The sequence below is a fragment of the Castor canadensis genome, chromosome 11, assembly GCF_047511655.1.
Source record: "Castor canadensis chromosome 11, mCasCan1.hap1v2, whole genome shotgun sequence".
Lineage (NCBI taxonomy): Eukaryota > Metazoa > Chordata > Mammalia > Rodentia > Castoridae > Castor > Castor canadensis.
Window position 1 is genome coordinate 100,333,958 of NC_133396.1, and position 18,772 is coordinate 100,352,729.

The 18,772-nt window shown below is 51.3% G+C and overlaps 1 protein-coding gene across 4 annotated transcripts; it reads left to right on the forward strand.

Moving 5' to 3' along the window:
- Nucleotides 1-709: 709 nt before the first annotated feature.
- Nucleotides 710-18,703, forward strand: Nectin4 (nectin cell adhesion molecule 4). Of its 4 annotated transcripts, none has more exons than XM_074047683.1 (9): nt 714-1,161; nt 10,529-10,888; nt 12,662-12,952; nt 13,934-14,054; nt 14,999-15,147; nt 15,388-15,544; nt 15,974-16,049; nt 16,460-16,534; nt 16,872-18,703. In XM_074047683.1, exons 1-9 carry the CDS (start codon nt 1,086-1,088, stop codon nt 17,091-17,093), a joined length of 1,527 nt encoding a protein of 508 aa, XP_073903784.1. In that variant the 5' UTR covers nt 714-1,085; the 3' UTR covers nt 17,094-18,703. The 4 variants fall into 4 exon arrangements, with proteins under 4 accessions (XP_073903785.1, XP_073903784.1, XP_020029907.1 ...); XM_020174317.2 differs by having other exon boundaries at nt 723-1,161; nt 15,391-15,544; XM_074047684.1 differs by lacking the exon at nt 16,460-16,534 and having other exon boundaries at nt 710-1,161.
- The last annotated feature ends 69 nt before the right edge of the window (nt 18,704-18,772 follow it).

Sequence of the window (18,772 nt, forward strand, 5' to 3'; positions counted from 1 at the left end):
ATGTGGTCTAACCTATGACCAGGAGGTAAAATGGGAAAAATGGCCATGGAGCGAGAGGGAAAAAGCCCTTCTTCTCAGGTTGTGCTGATGCTCTTTTGGGATTCCTGGCCAGGTAATAAGATATTCAAGTGAGAGGTTGTGAGAAGGAAGCCAGGAACCTGTAGGCTTTATTCCTTGGTCAGTCCTTTGGGATCCCCTATGTAGGGGGTGAAGCCAGAGGGAATCACTTAAGTTCTTTCTCAGGGGTCTTTGAACTAGTTTCCCATCTTGGGGCTAGAGATATCTGAGCAGGCCATGACACTATGTTGTTTTCTCTGAGAAGTCCCTTCCCCATTTTGGGCCTGTTTCCTTGTCTGAAAAACGAAGTATATGGGCTAGCAGGCCAGTACTTCCTCAGTCGTGGCCTTCTCTGATTTAGTGACTCCAAAGCTGAGCCCCTGCAGAAGTTCAGGGAACTTGTCAAGACTCCCAGGAGGCAGTAAGTCTGGCTGGGGTGTGAGTTGCTTCGGTTCCTTTCCACCCACAAAGGCCTTGCCCCCGTTCATCCTGGCCAGGCCTGGTGCCTCCCTCTTACCCTGCCCCCCACCCACCCTTGCTTCTTCCTTCACAGCACCTTCCACACACTCGCAGGTAAAGCCCTGAGCTGAGGATGGGATCCCAGTACCCCCACCCAGGTCCTTTCCTCCTTCCCTCCCTCCCTGGCGCCCATTAGCTAGCCCAGGCCGTGGAGGCGGTGGCTGCGGAGACTCCTCTCTGTGCCAGGCCCGGCCCCCGGAGACGCACCTGTTCTGACCTGCTGAGCAGGTTCCCAGGTTTCTGCCTTCGTTGTTGGCCACGGCGTGGGAAGCAGCTCTGGGGGAGCTCAGCGCTCCCGATCACGGCTTCTAGGGGGTAGCCACGGCTGGGTGGGTAGAACCAGGCCAGGTCCCCTAGTGGAGACCCAAGCAGGATAGGCAGGTGCGTCAGTGTCCTGGGACTCCACAGTTTCCTGCCTTCTCGGTCAGCACTTTATCCGGCTGTAGAGGCGGCTCCCAGGGAGAACCGGTGGAACTTCAGAATCTCTGGGCAGGTCTACTTTTCAACCAATGCCCCTGTCCCTGGGAGCCGAGATGTGGGGGCTTGAAGCCTGGCTGTTGCTGATGTTCCTGGCATCATTTACAGGTAGGATTTGCCTGAATCATCAGGACCCTCGCTTCTGAGCCCACCTGGCACAGGCACACACACACAAACACGCATGCACGTACATATGCATGCATTCTCTTTTCTTGGACACAGAGTGGAGGAGCCAATCTCTTCCTCCCATCCCCACCTATCAGCAGTGCTCCCAGAAGAACCAGTGTAGCTCTTTTCAGTCAGCTCTTCACTCAGCACCTCCAGGCCAGATCACTATGTTTGGGGTCCTCTGCCAAAAGCCTTGTTTATGTCTGAACTCTCTCTGGGGGAATAGAATGGTGACCCAATGCAAGGTGGGCAGAAAGATGGAACTGGAGGGCCCTGCTATCCCTAGGGCTTCCTAGAACCTCCTTGGCCTACTCCCTGGCCTCCAGAACTGCTCCAAAGAGTCAGGCTGACTCAGGGCTGAGTTGGCCTCAGCAGTCATCAGGTGCGGGAAGCCTGATGTCCAGGGAGTGGACGGGCATTTCTTTCTTCTTCTCTCCTTTCCAAGATATTCTACAGCAGCAGGACTGAATTGCCTGTTGGGGATTACAGGAAAGCTGAGAACTCCTGTCACTCTGGTCCCTCTCTTTCTCTAGGCACACACACTATTAAGTGTCAGGGTAGCAATATAGATTATTTAAATGACTGGGACCTAGGGTAGGGGGCCTTCTAGATAGGGCATAGTCCTCTTTTTTCATCTCCTGCGTCCGCATTTTCACAGTCAGATGCCTTGTGCTACCTCTTAACTTCCTACCTATCTAATGTATGTGAAGCAGATATAAATTATCTGAAATTTATAATCTTCAGAGTGGGGTAGAGTATGTGTGTGGGTCTGTGGGATGCCATAGGCTGTTCCTAGGCAGTTAGCAACTGCCCAGAAAATCTTTCTCCTTGGAAAGATGGGGTCCTGTCTGGATAGGACAGTTGGATTCTCAGTTCAAGAAGCAGTAGCAAGGCAAAGGAGCCTCAGCACCTGGCAGCACCAGCTGAAGCTCTCAGGAAAAGAACAAGGCCTGGACTGGCAGGATTGGGGGCTGTTCTCATTCTGGTCTTAGAATAGAAGGGTCATTGGTCCAGCCTCTAGTCCCAGGATACTGAGCTCCTCATCCCTTTCACTCCCCTGACTCTTAATTCCTGTCTTCCAGACAGCCCCTCTCACTTGCTTAGTCTAAGAGGGTGGGGCTTGGCTTCTGGGCCAGGGAACCCAGCAGGCACTTTCCTGTAGGATCTACCCACACTTAAAGAATGGAGTCATGCTGTCTCAGAACTTGGAGGGGATCAAAGAGAGCACCACTCCAACTCCCTCATTTTACAGATGGGAAAACTGAAAGAAATAGATAGGTAGCTGAGATCTGCAAGATTACTCAGTGTTAGAAGCATTACCAGGGTTAGTGTCTTGTTCTCTTGACTCTTCATTCATTAAAGAATAGTGTAGTTGAGTGCACAACTGGGTACAGACAGAGTGAGAGATGCTGGCAGTGCAATGGTTAATAAGACATGCTCCCTACCTTCTCTATCCATAATGAAAATTGTTCCAAGAGAAGCCTCGATAAGGGGAAAGGAGAGTCTCCTCTTGTTAGGGAATTACTCTCAACTTCATCCAGTCCCTGCGGAAGGGAGAAAACCTGGCTCTAAGATTGTCCAGGAAGCTGGTATCTAGTAAGACACCACTCTGCTGCTGCTGCCACAGCTATAACCTTCACAGAGTTGAATGCTGCTCCCAGGCATCCTTGGGGACTCAGGCCCCAGGTTCCTAGCCTGAGGATCAGATGATCCCACCCTCATTCTGGCTCCTCTATGTGTAGACATCTCTTTACTAGCCCATAGGAGTCTGGAATGTTTCATGTCTGACCAGTCCTTGGACTGGGATGTCAGGAACCTTCTGTTCTGATCCCATTTCTGCTATTAATTTGCTAGGTGGCTTTGAGCAACTAAGAAACTCAGCATTCAGCTAGGGCTGGATGATGTCTTTCTATCTTCTAGTTCTGAAATACTGCCTCTATGATTGTCCAGTCCATGGCTGAAGGAGGGTGCTGGCTATTGGAAGAGCTGAGAGGACCCTTTCCCAGGACACTGCCTTCCAAGCCCACTACAAATTCACCCCCATCCCCCTAAACTTCTGGGCCATTAGAGCTCTGAGCCCCAGGGCCCTGCCCCACCCCTGACAGGGAGAGGAGCCCAGGCTTGGGAGGTGCCTCCAACACCATAGTTCTTTGTCTCTCCTTAATGGGATGAGTTTCCGGGTGAGGTCCCATCTCTCCTCCCTCCCCCATCTACTAACCTGGGGCTGAGGGGCCAAATCTGCAAAATATCTCTCCTAGTTCTTTGTCTGGGACCAGAGGGCCCTATAGGACCAGAGGTTGAATAGGTCTCTAAATTCTGAGGTCTTGTCTTCTTTGAGTTAGGATCAGTGTTCTCTCTGAGGCTAGTTTCCTAGAAAGGGAGGGGCCCCATCCCTGATTTTCTACTCCTGTTTACAGAGGGGAGCAGGCCCTTTCCTGTAGGACCTACCCAAACCCAGAGAAGCCAGAAGAGAAGGTTTGAGTACCTGCCCCAAGTGTTGAGAACAAGAACTCCAGGGCAACCCTTGGCCTCAGTGACCTTGTTTCCATCCTAGTGTTTTAGGGGGCTAGAAACTAAGGAGACTTCAGCCACGTGATAGTGGTGAAATGCTTAGCATGTATAGTCCCATCTTCTGGACCATGGCCCCAGAGTCCTGGGGTCCTCCACACAAAGTAAGATAATGAAGGTCAGCCAAGGTGAAGAGCAAGCTCAGTAAGGTGAGAAAGCCTGGGTTTTCTGACCTTAAAACTTGCCCTGGCACTGACCACAAAGTCTAGGAAGAAAGAAGGGATGGAGATGAAGTGGAAAACCAAGTCTGGAAGAAAGGGAGTAGAGGAGCCTTAGGGTCTATACCGGGAGCAGACCCTAAAACAAAGAGAAGTTCAGAAGTTCAGAATGAGCACTCATTCCACCTGCTTCCCAAGGGAAGGCTAGGGGAACCACTCTTCTCAACAACAGGGGGCCTCCAGCCTTGGGGGCTTTTCCCATAGTTTTCTGCCTGCCCTCCAGTCCTCTCTAAAACTGCTGTGTCCTGAGAGCTGGGGTTGAGGCTGTGATTTGAGGTGGGGCAATGCTGACCGGGGGAGGGGGAGGGATTGGGGGGGTTGCGGCTAGGATCTCAGGAGTTTGAGAGAAGCTGAATTCTGGGTCTCCCACCCACAGTGTGGCTGTTGTGGTGACTCAGCGGGGCTCAGACTGGCTCCGGGGGGGTTTAGGGGACTTATCTGTGCTGGGAGCTGTGTCTGGGCCAGCGCTGGATGCCTCAAGGCCTGTCCTCCTGCATTGTTCTCCTCTTGCTCTATGATTGGTGTGGCCCCCCTCCTCAGACACTAATCTGCAGGTGGGCGCTTTGCCCGGGTTGAGAAGCTCTCACTAAGCTGGGGGGCTTAGGACAATGGGGGGGGTAAATGAGGGAGGTGGATAAAGGCAGAGAGAAAGTCTTCTGGTTTTCAAAGTTCCTTAGTACTCCAAGGCCAAGGTTATAGGGGGGAAGGGGAGACCAAAAAGGGTTTTCTGGTTGTTTATGTCCTACACAGGGGGCTTAGGTGCTTCCCTCCCAGGCCTTTTCCTACCTAAAACTCCCTCTCCAGTGGAGCTGGTGCTGTGGGTTAAGGGGAGGCAGGAGTTAACAAAGACCCTAGACAGCTTGGACCCCTCCCCCTAGCCCCAGGCAGATGCCCCCCCACCAACCCACACCAGACAGCCCTTACCCCAGGCCTGGAGCCAGAGCTGGTTTTTCTGGTGGTGGCAAGCAGTAGAGTCCTGACAGATTCCCAGGGAGAGGCCTCCTTGGGGGGCCAGAGGTGCTGGGGGGCCTGGGGGTGTGACTGTGTGTGGGGGGGTGTGTGTGAGAAGGGTGGGAGTCCCTTTGTAGGAACCTGAGGAGCAAGGGAGAGGGATCTTTTGTTTTGTTCTGTTAGGGAGGCTTGGTAGCAATTTCCCATCACCTGGAGGGACAGTGACCTCATCTCTGGGTACCTCCACCTTAAGTCTGAGATGAATATGCCTTTAAGTCTTGGGGTGAAGCGGGGAGGGATGCCTGGGGTAATACTCCAAACAGGACCCACACAGGCAAAGGCTCAGAGCCACACATTACTGACCAAGGGCAGCTGATACAGACATGCGGAAGCCAAGATAAAATGACATCAAAATATTTACTATGTGTGCAGAGTTCCACAGAACAAGAATGCACACATGCAGACAAAGAGTGTGAGACATACATGTAAATGGTGCATGCACATATGTTCACACACACACACCAATACATAGCTCTTCCCTCTGGGCATAGAAAAGTATGTACTTACACTCTCCTGAAGATAAGACATGAACACTGAACATGTATATGTGTACAACACCCTCAAGTTCATGCAAGGAGATAACCTCAAATGCACGTGAACTAGAAAGACTGGCTGGGTCCCCATACAATTGGTCCTCATGCAAGCATGCTCATACATGCAGACACAAAAGAATCAAACTTATTCCCTTCCCTCTCACAGACCCACCTCTAGGACCCTTATGTGTGCCAACAGAGGATGCTGATGGATTAAGGCCCTTCACAAAGAAAAGATCTCTTCTCCTAAGATGCTGCCATGGTTTGGTGTCTGCAGGTGTCAGCCTCAGTTTCTCCTCCTGAGATCAGAGGCCAGGCTTTATACAGAAAAGAAAGTTGGGACCCAGGCACAGGGTGGGGTGTAGCCAGCCAGCCCAAACCAGGAATGGAGGGCCTGTCTGGGAGCGGGCGGGGTACACAAAGGGCAGGGCCCCCGAAGAGGCCTGAGGGGGCCTGGCCAGGGGTGGGGAGGCTGAGGGCAGGGATCCCGTTTGGCCAGTTGGGCCTGTTCTCTCCCTTGCGCAAGGTGGTGGCGGCTGTGGCTAGGCCTACTTCTGTGTGGCAGCTTCTGAGTCACCAAGGCTCCTGACCAGCGTCCTGGTGCTCCTAGGAGGAGGGGTGGAGTGAGCCAGGGGGAGGAGTGCCCAACTAGTTAGAGTCCACCAGCCTCAGCAAACAATTTGCAGCAGAAGGGTCCGTGGGTTTGGCCTGGCCTGGCTGCCACATGCCCACAGGGTGACCTCACCAGGCAGGCGGTGTGTCTCCTTAGGTCTGGTGACATCATCATGCTGACGCCAGGCAGGTACTGGGTGGGGGAGAGGAGGAGGCAGTCCTGGCCTGTCCTGGCCTGGGAGCTTGAGCTCCTGGGTCTATTTAGCCCAAGACAAGGACACTAGAGCCCAAGTTCTCTTTTCTCATCTCTTGCAGTTTAGGGGCTGGACGCAGGCAATTGTAGGAGGGTGCCTCAGCCAGGGATGCTCCTACTAAAATAGTGGATTTAGGATGATGGGGGGCCATAGGAGAGGTCCAGAATGGACTTTCCTGTTTTACTGGGTTCCTCGTCCTGCAAGGCTTGGGCTTATCCCTTAGGGTGGGGATCTTGAACTCACAGGTAGGGACATAAAAGCATATGCTGGGTACCCAATCCCTGCGGTATTCTAAGAAGGCATTTTTGGGGAGAGGAATATGGTTGATTTGTGGTGGTGAAGAGGCAGATGATTGGCAAGTGTGGAGATGCTTATGGGACATATGCCACATATTTCCCAAATGTCACTTGACATTGTCCCAGAAATAGTCTTTAGGAGCCAGGTGCTGGTGGCTCACGCCTGTAATCCTAGCTACTCAGGAGGCAGAGACAAGGAGGATCATGGTTCAAAGCCAGCCCAGGCAAATAGTTCTCGAGACCCTATCTCAAAAAACCCTTCACAAAAAATAGGGCTGGTGGAGTAACTCAAGGTGCAGGCCCTGAATTTGAACCCTAGTACCGCAATGGAAGAAAGTAAGAGAGAGAGAAAGAGAGAAAGAAAGAAATAGTCTTTAGAAGGATTTGAGTGTCCCAGTGAGGCAGGGCTTGGGATCCCTGTGACCTGCACTGACACCAGTTTGAAGCAGAGGGTGTGCTGGGTAGCCCCTATCCCAAGCCCACTCCAGCCCTTCTTTGGCAGTTCTGCTCCCTTCAGTGCCAGGAGGAGGTGCTTGGGAGGGGTGCAGGTAGTTCACTGGACTCCCAGGCTGGGTTGGGTGGGACCAACATCAGCTTAGGCAGGTCAGGGCCCTGGTATCTGGTCCTGCAGGTCTGTCTTGTCCAGTCTGGGTCCTCCCAGCTCCCAGCAGCATCCTCCCTCCCTCTGCTCCTACCTGCAGAGCCACATGACCCCTTCCTTTGCCTCAGTGGAACGCTTTGCTCCACTCCATGCTTCACTTCCTCCCTCCATTTTTTTTTTCTTCCTCTGTCTAGTTCAGAGGTGCTTCCTGTGGCAATAAACCCAAATAACCAGCCTATCCTGCCTCCATCCCAGGGTTGCCCTGCCAATGCCCACCCTGTCCAGCCAAACTAAGAACTGCTCATTCCTCCCCATTCTACCCTTTCCTTCTTCTGACCATCTCCCTTCACTCATTCAGTCATTCAGTCAATAAATATTCATTAAGCTCCAATTATGTGGCAGAAATGTCAGCCAAATACCACCAAGCATGAAATCAGAAGCCATGTTTTCATATGTGATGTATGACCCAGTTTCTGCTCTTATGGGGCTCAGTCTTGTGGAGGAGGCAGACAAGAAAATAGCAAATACAATCTATAGGTTAAAGTGCTATGAGAGGGGTATAAGCAGGGAGCTAGCGGAAAACAGAGAAAAGAAAACCAAGGCTGCCTAAGGTGGGGGCAGGGAGGGAGAGAGGACTCCAGAAGGAAGTCACTATGCCTAAGCAGAGTCTTAAAGCATGAGTAGGAGTTCTCCAGACAATGATGAGTAGGAGCTACCAGACATAGGGAGGAGGGCATTTCAGGCAGGGGTACAGTGTGAGCAAAGGGTGTGTAGGGTGCTGGGCAGAAGCAGGGACTACAACCTGTTGGGAGTTGCTGGAGTATACATTTCAGGTCAAGGAGCTCTTGCCATCCCCAGAGAATCCTTCCTACTCTGATCCAGCCCCTGGTCTTATATTTCACAGCTCAACATTTATTTCTTCCTAACCCTGAGTTTTTCCAGGCCCTGCCTCCCTCATAAGTTACCCATTCTAGAAATCCAGTGGTCTTTGAATCTTCCCTCTCCCTCATCTCTCTCTCGTCAGTGACCACATCTCCATGAAATTTCCCCCAGGAACTGTCCCATCCTCTCTGCCCCAGCACCACCATGCCAGGGCTGCAGCATGGTACCCTGCTGGTGAACATCTGGTCTTCAGTCTGCCAACTTTCTGGTCAAACTGCACACTGTCACTTGCTTCACTCTGTTCACTGCAAAGAAACCTTCGTGGCTTTCCAATTCCACTTGACCAGATCTGAATTTCTTTGCCTGGCATGGAAGGTCCTGGGCAATTTGGCCCCACCCTACTCCAGCCATATTTTCCACTTCTGTTCAACATACACACACCCTGCTTTAGGTTGGGTCCTCTGCTCTCTGCTTCCTGAACCAGCTTGCCTCTCTACCTCCTTGATTTTTGCTTACTTTGATCTTTTATCTGGAATGCATTTCTAGGTTTCTTCCCTTCCTAATCCTACCCAACTCATGCATGAGGCCCTCCCACATGACATGAGGCCCCCCAATTGCTGCCCCATTGCACAAATGGCCTGCAACACACCCAAGCACTAAATGAGAAACCATCAATGCAAGCCAGGCATAGTGGTGTATGCCTGTCATTCCAGCAGGTGGGAAGCTGAGGCAGGAGGAGCAAAAGTCTGAGGCCAACTTGAGCTACATAATGAGACCCTGTGCCAAGAAAAAAAAAAAAAAAAAAGCCAGATTTGGTGGCTTCACACCTGTAATCCTAGCTACTCAGGAGGTGGAGACTGGGAAGATTGCAGTTCGAGGCTAACCTAGGCAAAAAGCTTGTGAGACCCAACTCAAGCAATAAAACCTGGGTGTGGCATTGCACACCTGTCATCCTAGCTCCTTAGGAAGCATAAATAGGAGGATTGTGGTCCAGGATAGTCTTGGGCATAATTGTGAGACCCTATCTCAAAAATAACCAAAGCAAAAAGGGCTGGGTACATGGCTCAAGTGGTAGAGCACCTGCCTCACAAGTGCAAGGCCCTGAGTTCAAACCCCAGTACCGGGAAAAGAAAGAAATGGAAAAAAAAAAAGAAGGAAGGGAAGTGGGAGGGAGGGAGGAAGGAAGGGAAACCATCAATATATATATTGATATTTAGGTCCTCCTAAACAGACCTCATGTTCCATAAGGGCAGGGAACAGAATCTTATTTGCAGATAAATTTATATATGGATATCCCTGAGTGGCCGGGTGATGGTGGTTCATGCCTAAAATCCTAACTACTCAGGAGGCAGAGATCAGGAGGATTAAAGTTCAAAGTTAGTCCTGGCAAATAGTTCGAGAGACCCTATCTTGAAAATATCCAACACAAAAAAGGGCTGGTAGAGTGGCTCAAGTGGTAGAGCACCTGCCTAGCAAGTGTAAGACCCTGAGTTCAAACCTCAGTAACACGTAAATAAATAAATAAAGTCCCTGAGTGTTTCATATCAACATGAAGAGCACTGGTCCTTCATCCCTGGTCCTGTGATTCTGGCTCAACATTCTGACCTGTTGCTGTGTGTCTGTCCTGACCTCATTTGTCTGGGACTCTGACTTGGGCCCTTTCTGTCTTCAGTCTCATTCCTGCTTCTTGGTTCACACCATTCCTCCCACATGGAATACCTCCTTCTCTCTGGGAATCCAGGTCTCTCACCTTCAAGTCATGAAAAGAATGTTCTGAAGGGCCTACTGGGATGGACCCTTCCCACCCTATGTGCCCCATCCCAGGCACCAGCAGATCTGAACACTTGCTGTTGCTCCTGGCCACACTTCCTGAAAGCATTCACTTTTATCCCATTGGTAGGTTGAGTCTCCTGAGAAAGTTTGTCCATGGCTTTCCTTGTTTCTGGGTGCATAAATTTCATTTCCCTGAGGACTATGAGAGTCCTGAGGGCAGGGGCTGGGTCTCTGATTGTTATAGCCTCCCACCTTGCAATTGCTCAGGATACAATCCTAGCCTGCAACAGGGTGTGAGTCTTTTATAAATCATCTGTGTGGCCTTAGGCAAGCCACTTCCTCTTACTGGGTCTCAGTTTCCTCATCTGTTAAATGGCGATAACGCCTACCTCTTGGGAATGTTTTGTGGCTCTAATGAGGTAATGAACTGAATGCGCTTTGCAAGCATAAAAAGCTCCTGGAGTTCCGGCTGCCTTTGCTGCCATTATCATTTTAAAAGTGTTCCCCCCCTAAACTGGCAGGGCCTCTAAACCTAGTTGCTCTTGTCTGCCCCCTGCAGGCCGGTGCCCCGCAGGTGAGCTGGAGACCTCGGACTTGGTGACGGTCGTGCTGGGTCAGGATGCAAAGCTGCCCTGCTTCTACCGAGGGGACCCTGATGAGCAGGTGGGGCAGGTGGCATGGGCTCGGGTGGACGCGAACGAGGGCACCCAGGAGCTGGCACTACTGCACTCTAAATATGGACTTCACGTGAGCTCGGCCTACGAGGGCCGCGTGGAGCAACCGCCGCCCCCAAGGGACCCCCTTGATGGCTCTGTGCTCCTGCGCAACGCCGTGCAAGCCGACGAGGGCGAGTACGAGTGCCGTGTTAGCACGTTTCCTGCAGGCAGCTTCCAGGCCCGGATGCGGCTCCGAGTGCTGGGTAGGTAGGGCTGGCTAAGCATGCTGGGGGCGTGGCGCGGGGTCGGGGGTGGGAGGCCGCAGTGTGTACAAAACCACCGGGACCCTGGGCTCACGTACGTGGAGGGGAGGAAGAAGTGGGAGGCAGGAGGAGCAGAGATGGATCTGCAGAGATAGACGGGACAGAGGCAGAACAGATATAAAAGATGGGGTCCCTTGGGGTGAGGGAGGACCATCAAGCCCATCCTTCCACCCAACCCAGAAATTCTCCAGGTAACCCCCAAAGCTAGAGAAGAACCCATTTACCAGGAAGTCCTTCCTTCTGAAGGCCTGAAATCTCCCTCTGTGTTACTTTTGCTCTCTGGAACCACACAGCATGGGCCTGCTTAGTCTCTCTTCTGCCCAACGGTCCTTGCTGAGAACCTTTTTTTTTTAGTGGTCCTGGGATTTCAACTCAGGGCCTCTGGCGCTCCATTGCTTGAGCCATTCCCCCAGTCCCTTTTGCTTTAGCTCTTTTTTGAATAGTGTCTCACATCTTCCCCAGGCCTGCCTGAACCTTGATCCTCCTAATTGTGCTTCCTGCTTACCTGGGATGACAGGCACTCACCACCACATAGCCTTGTTTGTTGAGATGAAGGTCTCACTAACTTTTTGCCTATGTTGACCTTGAGTTGTGAGCTTCCTGATCTCCACCTCCGGAATAGCTGGAATTACAGGAGTGAGCCACCACCTGGCCTGAGCTGAGGACCTTTGTCATGCTCAAGTGATATAATGCCTGCCTAGGAAGCTTGAGGTCCTGAGTTCAAACTTCAGAACTGCCCCCGCCCCCCCCCCAAAAAAAAAGATAAAAATAAAATATAGGGCCTAGATGTGGGTACAAGGTCTTGCCATGGTATGGCCATGCATGACCAGTGGGGCTAATACCTTCCTTGATCTAATGAACCTTCAGTGAATGTAGTCTGAGATCACAATCATCTTTTAAACCACTACTTTTCACTGTTGGCACTTGTGGTTAACCTGGACCACTGGTCAAATTGTCTTTTCCATTTTGTGCTTAAGCTATTAATATTTTGAAGGTAGAATTAAAGGCATTTGTAGTTTCCCTTTGTCCACACAGAAGTTAGTAACATCAGCACTGGAGTAGAAAAACCTGAGTGTAAAACAGCCAGGTGTAGTGGCACACCCCTGTAATCATAGCCGTTGGGAGTCTGAGGCAGGAGGATGGGGAGTTTGAGGCCAGCCTGGACTACATAGTGAGACCTTGTCTTAATCAAAACACACACATAAAACAAACAAACAAAATAAAACACCTGAGTGTGAATCTGTGAATCTAGGCTTTGTCACCTAAGAGCTGATGACCTGAAACAAATCATTTAACCTCCCTAAGCTTTAGTTTCCTCAGCTGAAAAATAGAGATAATAATACCTGCCTCGCTGGTTTGTTGACAAATTAAATGAGATAACATTTGTTAAGTATTTAACATTATAGTTGGCACATAGTAAGTGCTTACTAAATTGTGGCTGTTATTATTGTTATATAGATATTATCTAGTTTTAAATTACTTCATTACTTTTATTTTGAAAATATGACCCATGTTCATTGTAAAATATTTAAACAATGGACAAAGAGGTAAAGTTACCTGAAATTCTACCACTTATCTGGTGCCTTTGTTGGTGAAATAAGAGAAGGAAAAGGACCTAAAGTTTGCAGTTGTGCAAGACTGAAATGGGATGGAGTGGGGCCTCCTGATTGGGGTTGTGCAGACCCATGACCCTCCCTTCTCCCCCATCTGCAGTGCCTCCACTGCCCTCACTGATTCCTGGTCCACCACTAGAAGAGGGCCAGGGCCTGACATTGGCAGCCTCCTGTACTGCTGAGGGCAGCCCTGCTCCCAGGGTGACCTGGGACACAGAGGTCAAAGGCACAACATCCAACCGCTCCTTCAAGCACTCTCGCTCAGCTGCTGTCACTTCAGAGTTCCACCTGGTGCCTAGCCGCAGTATGAATGGGCAGCCACTTACTTGTGTGGTCTCCCACCCTGGTCTGCTCCAGGACCAAAGGATCACTCACACCCTCCAAGTGGCCTGTAAGTATCTGTATCTGGATGCTTGGGTAGGGAGGCTTCTGGGTTCCAACCCTCTGTGTTCAGAAAGGATTGCTGAGACATTGTGCATCCCAGAGCTGTGCCAGCCTGGCCAGCCTGGGTCTTGAAGTCCACAATGTGTGAGAGAGCACTAGTCCAGAGGTAGAAGACTCAGAGCCCAGTCTCGGATGACCTTGGTAAATCACTTAGATCTCTCTAAGTTTCAGGGTCCTTATAGTCACCGAGGAGATTGCCTTGCTTCACAGCATTGGTGGAAAAATTAAATATAAACACGGAATTGAAAACATTTTGCGAAATATACAGTTTAGGGCTTGGAGACAGACTTGGGACAAGACCTTGTTCTGCTGTTTACCAGCTGTTATTTAATCTTGTTAGGCTTCATTTTCTTCATCAGCAAAATGAGTATAATTATACCAACTTTACAGGATTTTGATGAGAATTTGCAGCTATGAATGCTAAGTGTCTCACACAGAACTGAAATCACAGGAGGCTTCAGTAAACGATAGACGGTGTGTTCCTGCATTAGGCTTTTAGCTGAAACTACACTAGCATTTGGCACAAAGTAGGTCCTCAAATGTTTGCTAAAGAAACAGATGCACTACTGGAATTGTTAGGCCTTCCAAGAATCCAGCTGCATTTATTGAGCACCTGTGCTATGATTAGTTCTATGCTAGGCACCACAGGGGATCCAGAAAAAGTGTGACACATCACTGGCCTAAGGACCTGTGGGCTCGTGGCACAGGTAAACCAGTACAGACTCTGAGCTTAGAGAGGAAAAGGAGCCATGTGGCCAGGAGCTGTCTGCGAGGTGAAGCCAGGCTAGGCTTGGCAGTAGATGAGTAGGATGAAGAAGGGCAGGGGGAGGCTATTCCAGCAGGGTGCGGCAGGGGTCGGGGGCCCCTCCAGGAACCATATGATTAAAGGCATCATTCCCATTTTTTGTCCTCCCACCTCCCATTCCAGTCCTTACTGAGGCCTCTGTGAGGGGCCTTGAGGACCAAAAGCTGTGGCACGTTGGCAGAGAAGGAGCTGTGCTCAAGTGCCTGAGTGAAGGGCAGCCCCCTCCCTCATACAACTGGACACGGTAAGGGCCTGGGTCTGTGGGAGGGCCTAGCTTGGGGCTAAGGTCCTTCCTTCCCAGGGCCAAGGTAGACTTGTTATGGGCTGGGACTGTATGTTCTGAACTCTTGATAAGTTGGGACATACATTCAGACTAATAATAAATATATGTGGTCACCAAATATTATTATTGGCTTGCCCCAGAGAATTTAGGACACATGCTCATTGATAGGGAATTAACTGGTATGTTCTTGACTTTTTCTCTGATTTTTAATTTGTGAACTATAAGAGTATGAAATATTAATATTTTATACTTTTATGTTAGCGCTAAAAGTATGTGAGACAAAAAGACAGCTGACTGTAACTGTTGTTACCCCAACACTTGGGTAACCACCACAATGTTGCCAGCACCTCAAAAACACCCACCCACTTCTGCCAGTTCCCTCGAGTCCTTGGCTTTTTTCCCGGGTCTGAGCTGTCCAGAGAGTCAGGGAGGGATATAGGGTGCACATATATGTGAGCCTATGCTAGACATGTTCTCGTGTGTGGGCATGTGTACCTGCATGTGGCTTTGTGCCTAGGGCTAGGTTTATGTACCTGGCTATGCAACATCATGGGTGTTGGAGCAGGCAGTCACATTTTCCAAGTACCTCTGAGCCCCTGTTGGGTGGACCTTATAGCATGAGTACCTAGTACCCAGTGCTGGATGACGTGATGCCTGTGGACGCATGTAGGATGGCATGCGTGTGGATCTTCCCCGAGTGTGTATGGGGGTGCCTGGGTCAGGCTGGGCGGCAGGGAGAAGGGCCTCTGCCTAGACCTGCCTAGGGGAGGGCGGGGCACCGTGGGAACAGCCAGCGGCTCTGGGTGACGTCATGTGGGAGGGGGGTGGAGAGCTGCCCAGGCATGTTGGGTGGTGGCAGCCTCAGCCCGCCCCAGCCGGCACCCTTCCGCTTCCCTGTTCTCCAGGCTGGATGGGCCTCTGCCCAGTGGGGTGCGAGTGGAAGGAGACACTCTGGGCTTTCCCCCGCTGACCACTGAGCACAGTGGCATCTACATCTGCCGTGTCAGCAATGAGCTTTCCTCGAGGGATTCTCGGGTCACCGTGGATGTTCTTGGTAAGCATGGGCTTGGGGGACATAGAGAAGGGACCAGGGCTGGGGGATGAGCCACAGGGAGCAATTCAGAGAGAAGGAGCTGGGGAAGTACTTATTTGGGGGTGCTGGATGGTGTATTTTGCAGAGGGTCAAGTGGAGTGGATGGCTGTGGATGTGCCCTATGAGGAAAGTGTGTGGAGTTGTGGGTCTGGGGTGGACCAGGGATCTGGGCGTGCACCTCAGACAGTGGCCTGTCTCCAGCAGACCCTCAGGACCCAGGGAAGCAGGTGGACCTAGTTTCGGCCTCAGTGGTGGTGGTGGGTGTGATCGCCGCGCTCTTGTTCTGCCTTCTGGTAGTGGTGGTGGTGCTCATGTCCCGATACCATCGGCGTAAGGCCCAACAGATGACCCAGAAATAGTGAGTACTGGCTGCTCCTGGTCAGGTAGAACTGACTGGGAACAAAGAGGAAGCAAGCAGGAGGTGGGCCGGCGCTGGCACCGAGGAGAGTGAGGAGACTGGGTAGCTGTTACTGGGGAGCTTACAAACCAGAAGTGGAGTCTTTTGGGAGGTTAAAAGGGGCTTGGGGCCTGGACCACAGCTGGAGGAGGGAAACCATACTGCCTGAGTGAGGATCAGGTTCATGTGCCTGGGTATCACCTTCTCTGCACACTCATGTGTGGCACACATATGCTCTTCAGCCACACTGCCACCTGCAGTCACACATTCACACTTGCAGGTCTAGCACAGAACCCACACCCTTCAGCTGTGAATAGATTTGCCCAGGCTAGGCTTACTTTGGGAGGCTGCCACTACCCTCAGCACCTAACAAAGGGGTGTCTCTTTCAGTGAGGAGGAGCTGACCTTGACCAGAGAGAACTCCATCCGGAGGCTGCATTCCCATCACACAGACCCCAGGAGTCAGGTGTGTGCCAAGACTGGGTGCATGTGTGTGTGGGGGGGTGACCACATGCTTGTGCCTGAGCTCCTTTGCAGACCAGGAACACAGCATCCACCAAGTCTGGCTGCTGACTCATAGCTGGGGCTGGGCTGGGGCTAGAGTTAGGGGGTCATAGCTGTCTTGGGTCTGCTCTGACTCCTAGGGAGGCTCCTTCAGCACTGGCCTGGTGGCAGCTCTGGGAATCTACCATCAGCACTGGTTCTAGGGTGGGTTTTGGGTGGGGGAATGAGAATGTTTGCTTCAGGGAGAAACTGGACCTGTGGGGTTGGGGGTAAGGCGATTAGGGAGGAGGCTGGTGGAGAATAAGAGATGAAGAGGCTGAGGGGAGGAGGCCGAGCTCTGTTCTAACTCCTCCTCCGTGTCCGGGCCCACAGCCGGAGGAGAGTGTAGGGCTGAGAGCCGAGGGCCACCCTGATAGTCTCAAGGACAACAGTAGCTGCTCTGTGATGGTGAGGCCCCCGGCCCCACCAGTGTCCCCACCACTCTCCTCAGGCCCCTTTCCTGGCCCCAGATGTGGTGCGTCAGCAGTCACCTTACCAGTCCCTTGAGCCTTCGCCCTGGCTCACGTGGCCCACCCTTGCATCTTTGTTATGCCTTTGCTGTCTGTCTGCCCTTCCCTGTGCTTAACACTTGTTCCTGGTCCCTGATCTTTGAACCCCTATGCCTCTGGGACAACCCTTAACCCTGCTTTGACTGACCTCTGACCCCACGATGACCCAATTGTACCCCACTGTGTCTAGCTTCCCTGTCTTGATTCCTGACTTGTCCTTTGCCCTTGGTCTCCAGAGTGAAGAGCCGGAGGGCCGAAGTTACTCCACACTGACCACAGTGAGGGAGATTGAAACACAGACTGAACTGCTATCTCCAGGTTCTGGGCAGGCAGAGGAGGAGGATCAGGATGAAGGCATCAAACAGGCCATGAACCACTTTGTTCAGGAGAATGGGACCCTGCGGGCCAAACCCACGGGCAATGGTATCTACATCAACGGGCGGGGGCACCTGGTCTGACCCAGGCCTGCCTCTCTCCCCTAGGCCTGGCTCCTCTGCTGACATGGGGAATTTCAGCTCATCTAGGGGGCCTCCTTAAATGCCCGCATTTCTTGAGGAAGGTGCTTCCCACCCCACTGACTGCTCAACCTTTTCCTCCAACTCTTCTGTTTATTGGGAGTGCCCCACTCTTTGAGTTCCTCCCACCATGTGTGCAGGTCACTGTGTGTGTTCACACACATGCTCATGTGTGTTCACTTTATGGTGTGTGTAGTGCATGCCTGCCAACGTGTGTGTGTGTGTGTGTGTGTGTGTGTGTGTGTATAGGAGTGATGTGTGTATAGGAGTGACTGTCCACGATGTATCTCACGATGTAACGTTAGAGTCGCAGTGAATAGTGGTATGTGTGTCACAGGATTTGGGTGGCTGCATTATGGAACACTGTCAGGGTTTAGTTTGTGTGTTGTGTGGCTGTATGTGACCTCTGCCTGCAAGTGCAGGTACTTTCTTCAGACCCCAGAGCAGTATTAGTGATGCAGAGGTTGGAGTTGAGAGGTGGAGACTGTGGGCCAGATCCAGGTGTGCGGGCATAGCTGGAGCTGGAATCTGGCCTCTGAAGTGGGGGAGCAAGTTTCCCACCACTTGGGAGCCATGGACCAAGTGTGAAGCCACCGCCAAGGGGTCTGCCAGAGGCTGGGACTGTTACAGAAGAAGCCTCTGCCCTCTGGTGGCCTGTGGGCCTGCTGCATGTATATACTTTTGTAAATAAACCTTCACAGGGAGTTTTTAGATTATTGCTGTGACTCCCTTAATAAGAGAGGGGAAAAACAAACCAAACCAAAACAAAAAAAACCAACAACCTTGAAAAGCCTTTGCATCTGGTTACTGAGCTTTCTTTAGTGAGGCCAGCCTACATACGCATTCAGCAAAGCTGGATCTCGTGCACACCCCATCCCAAGGTTTTATTCCTGTGGTTGTGAAAGGTGTTCCTTCTAAGGTATCTTCAGCCAGGGGGTCCCTGGGGAGGGAGCCTGAAAACTGGTGGACTCAAACCGATAGCATGAGTCCCCTGGCCACTGGCTAAGGGAGGAAGGGGAAGGTGCTTGGCCTTAGTGGCCCTTCAACTCTTCTCCTAGCCTCACCTCAGTTTTAGTTGTATCCAGTTGTTTGTGGTCCCTTGGGTGAGTTGCTGGGACTTGGTAACAAGGCCTCCTGGTTCAATTGTGGTGTTGGGGAAAGAGGGTAGTGATTGCAGAGCAAGGACGGGAGTTCACCTAAGGGGAAGGAGGTGCTGGGATGAGACTGTCTCCTTTCCTCTGTGGATTCTGGATCATTAATTCTGGGTTGCTCTGGCCGTTTCTCTGCGTGAGGACTGGAACTAGATTTTTTTTTTTCCTTCGTCCCACCCAAACACACAGCCAGAATACTGCGATTTAGTGCCCAAAATCTGAGTGGCCTCAAATCTGCTGGATTTCTGCACTAAAGGAGAGGCTTCCATACCCTGTTCCCCAGCCAGCCCAGGACTTTGTGGAACTCAATGAGCTAGGATCCTAGTATGTACATTTTGTGTAAATATGTGCATATTTATATATAAAATGATATTCTGTTTTTAAATAAACAGATAAAACCTGTTCTGTCTGGTTCCTGTCTTGACCTTGAATTATATATAAGCCTCGAGTGCTATCTGCTCTATCTTAGCA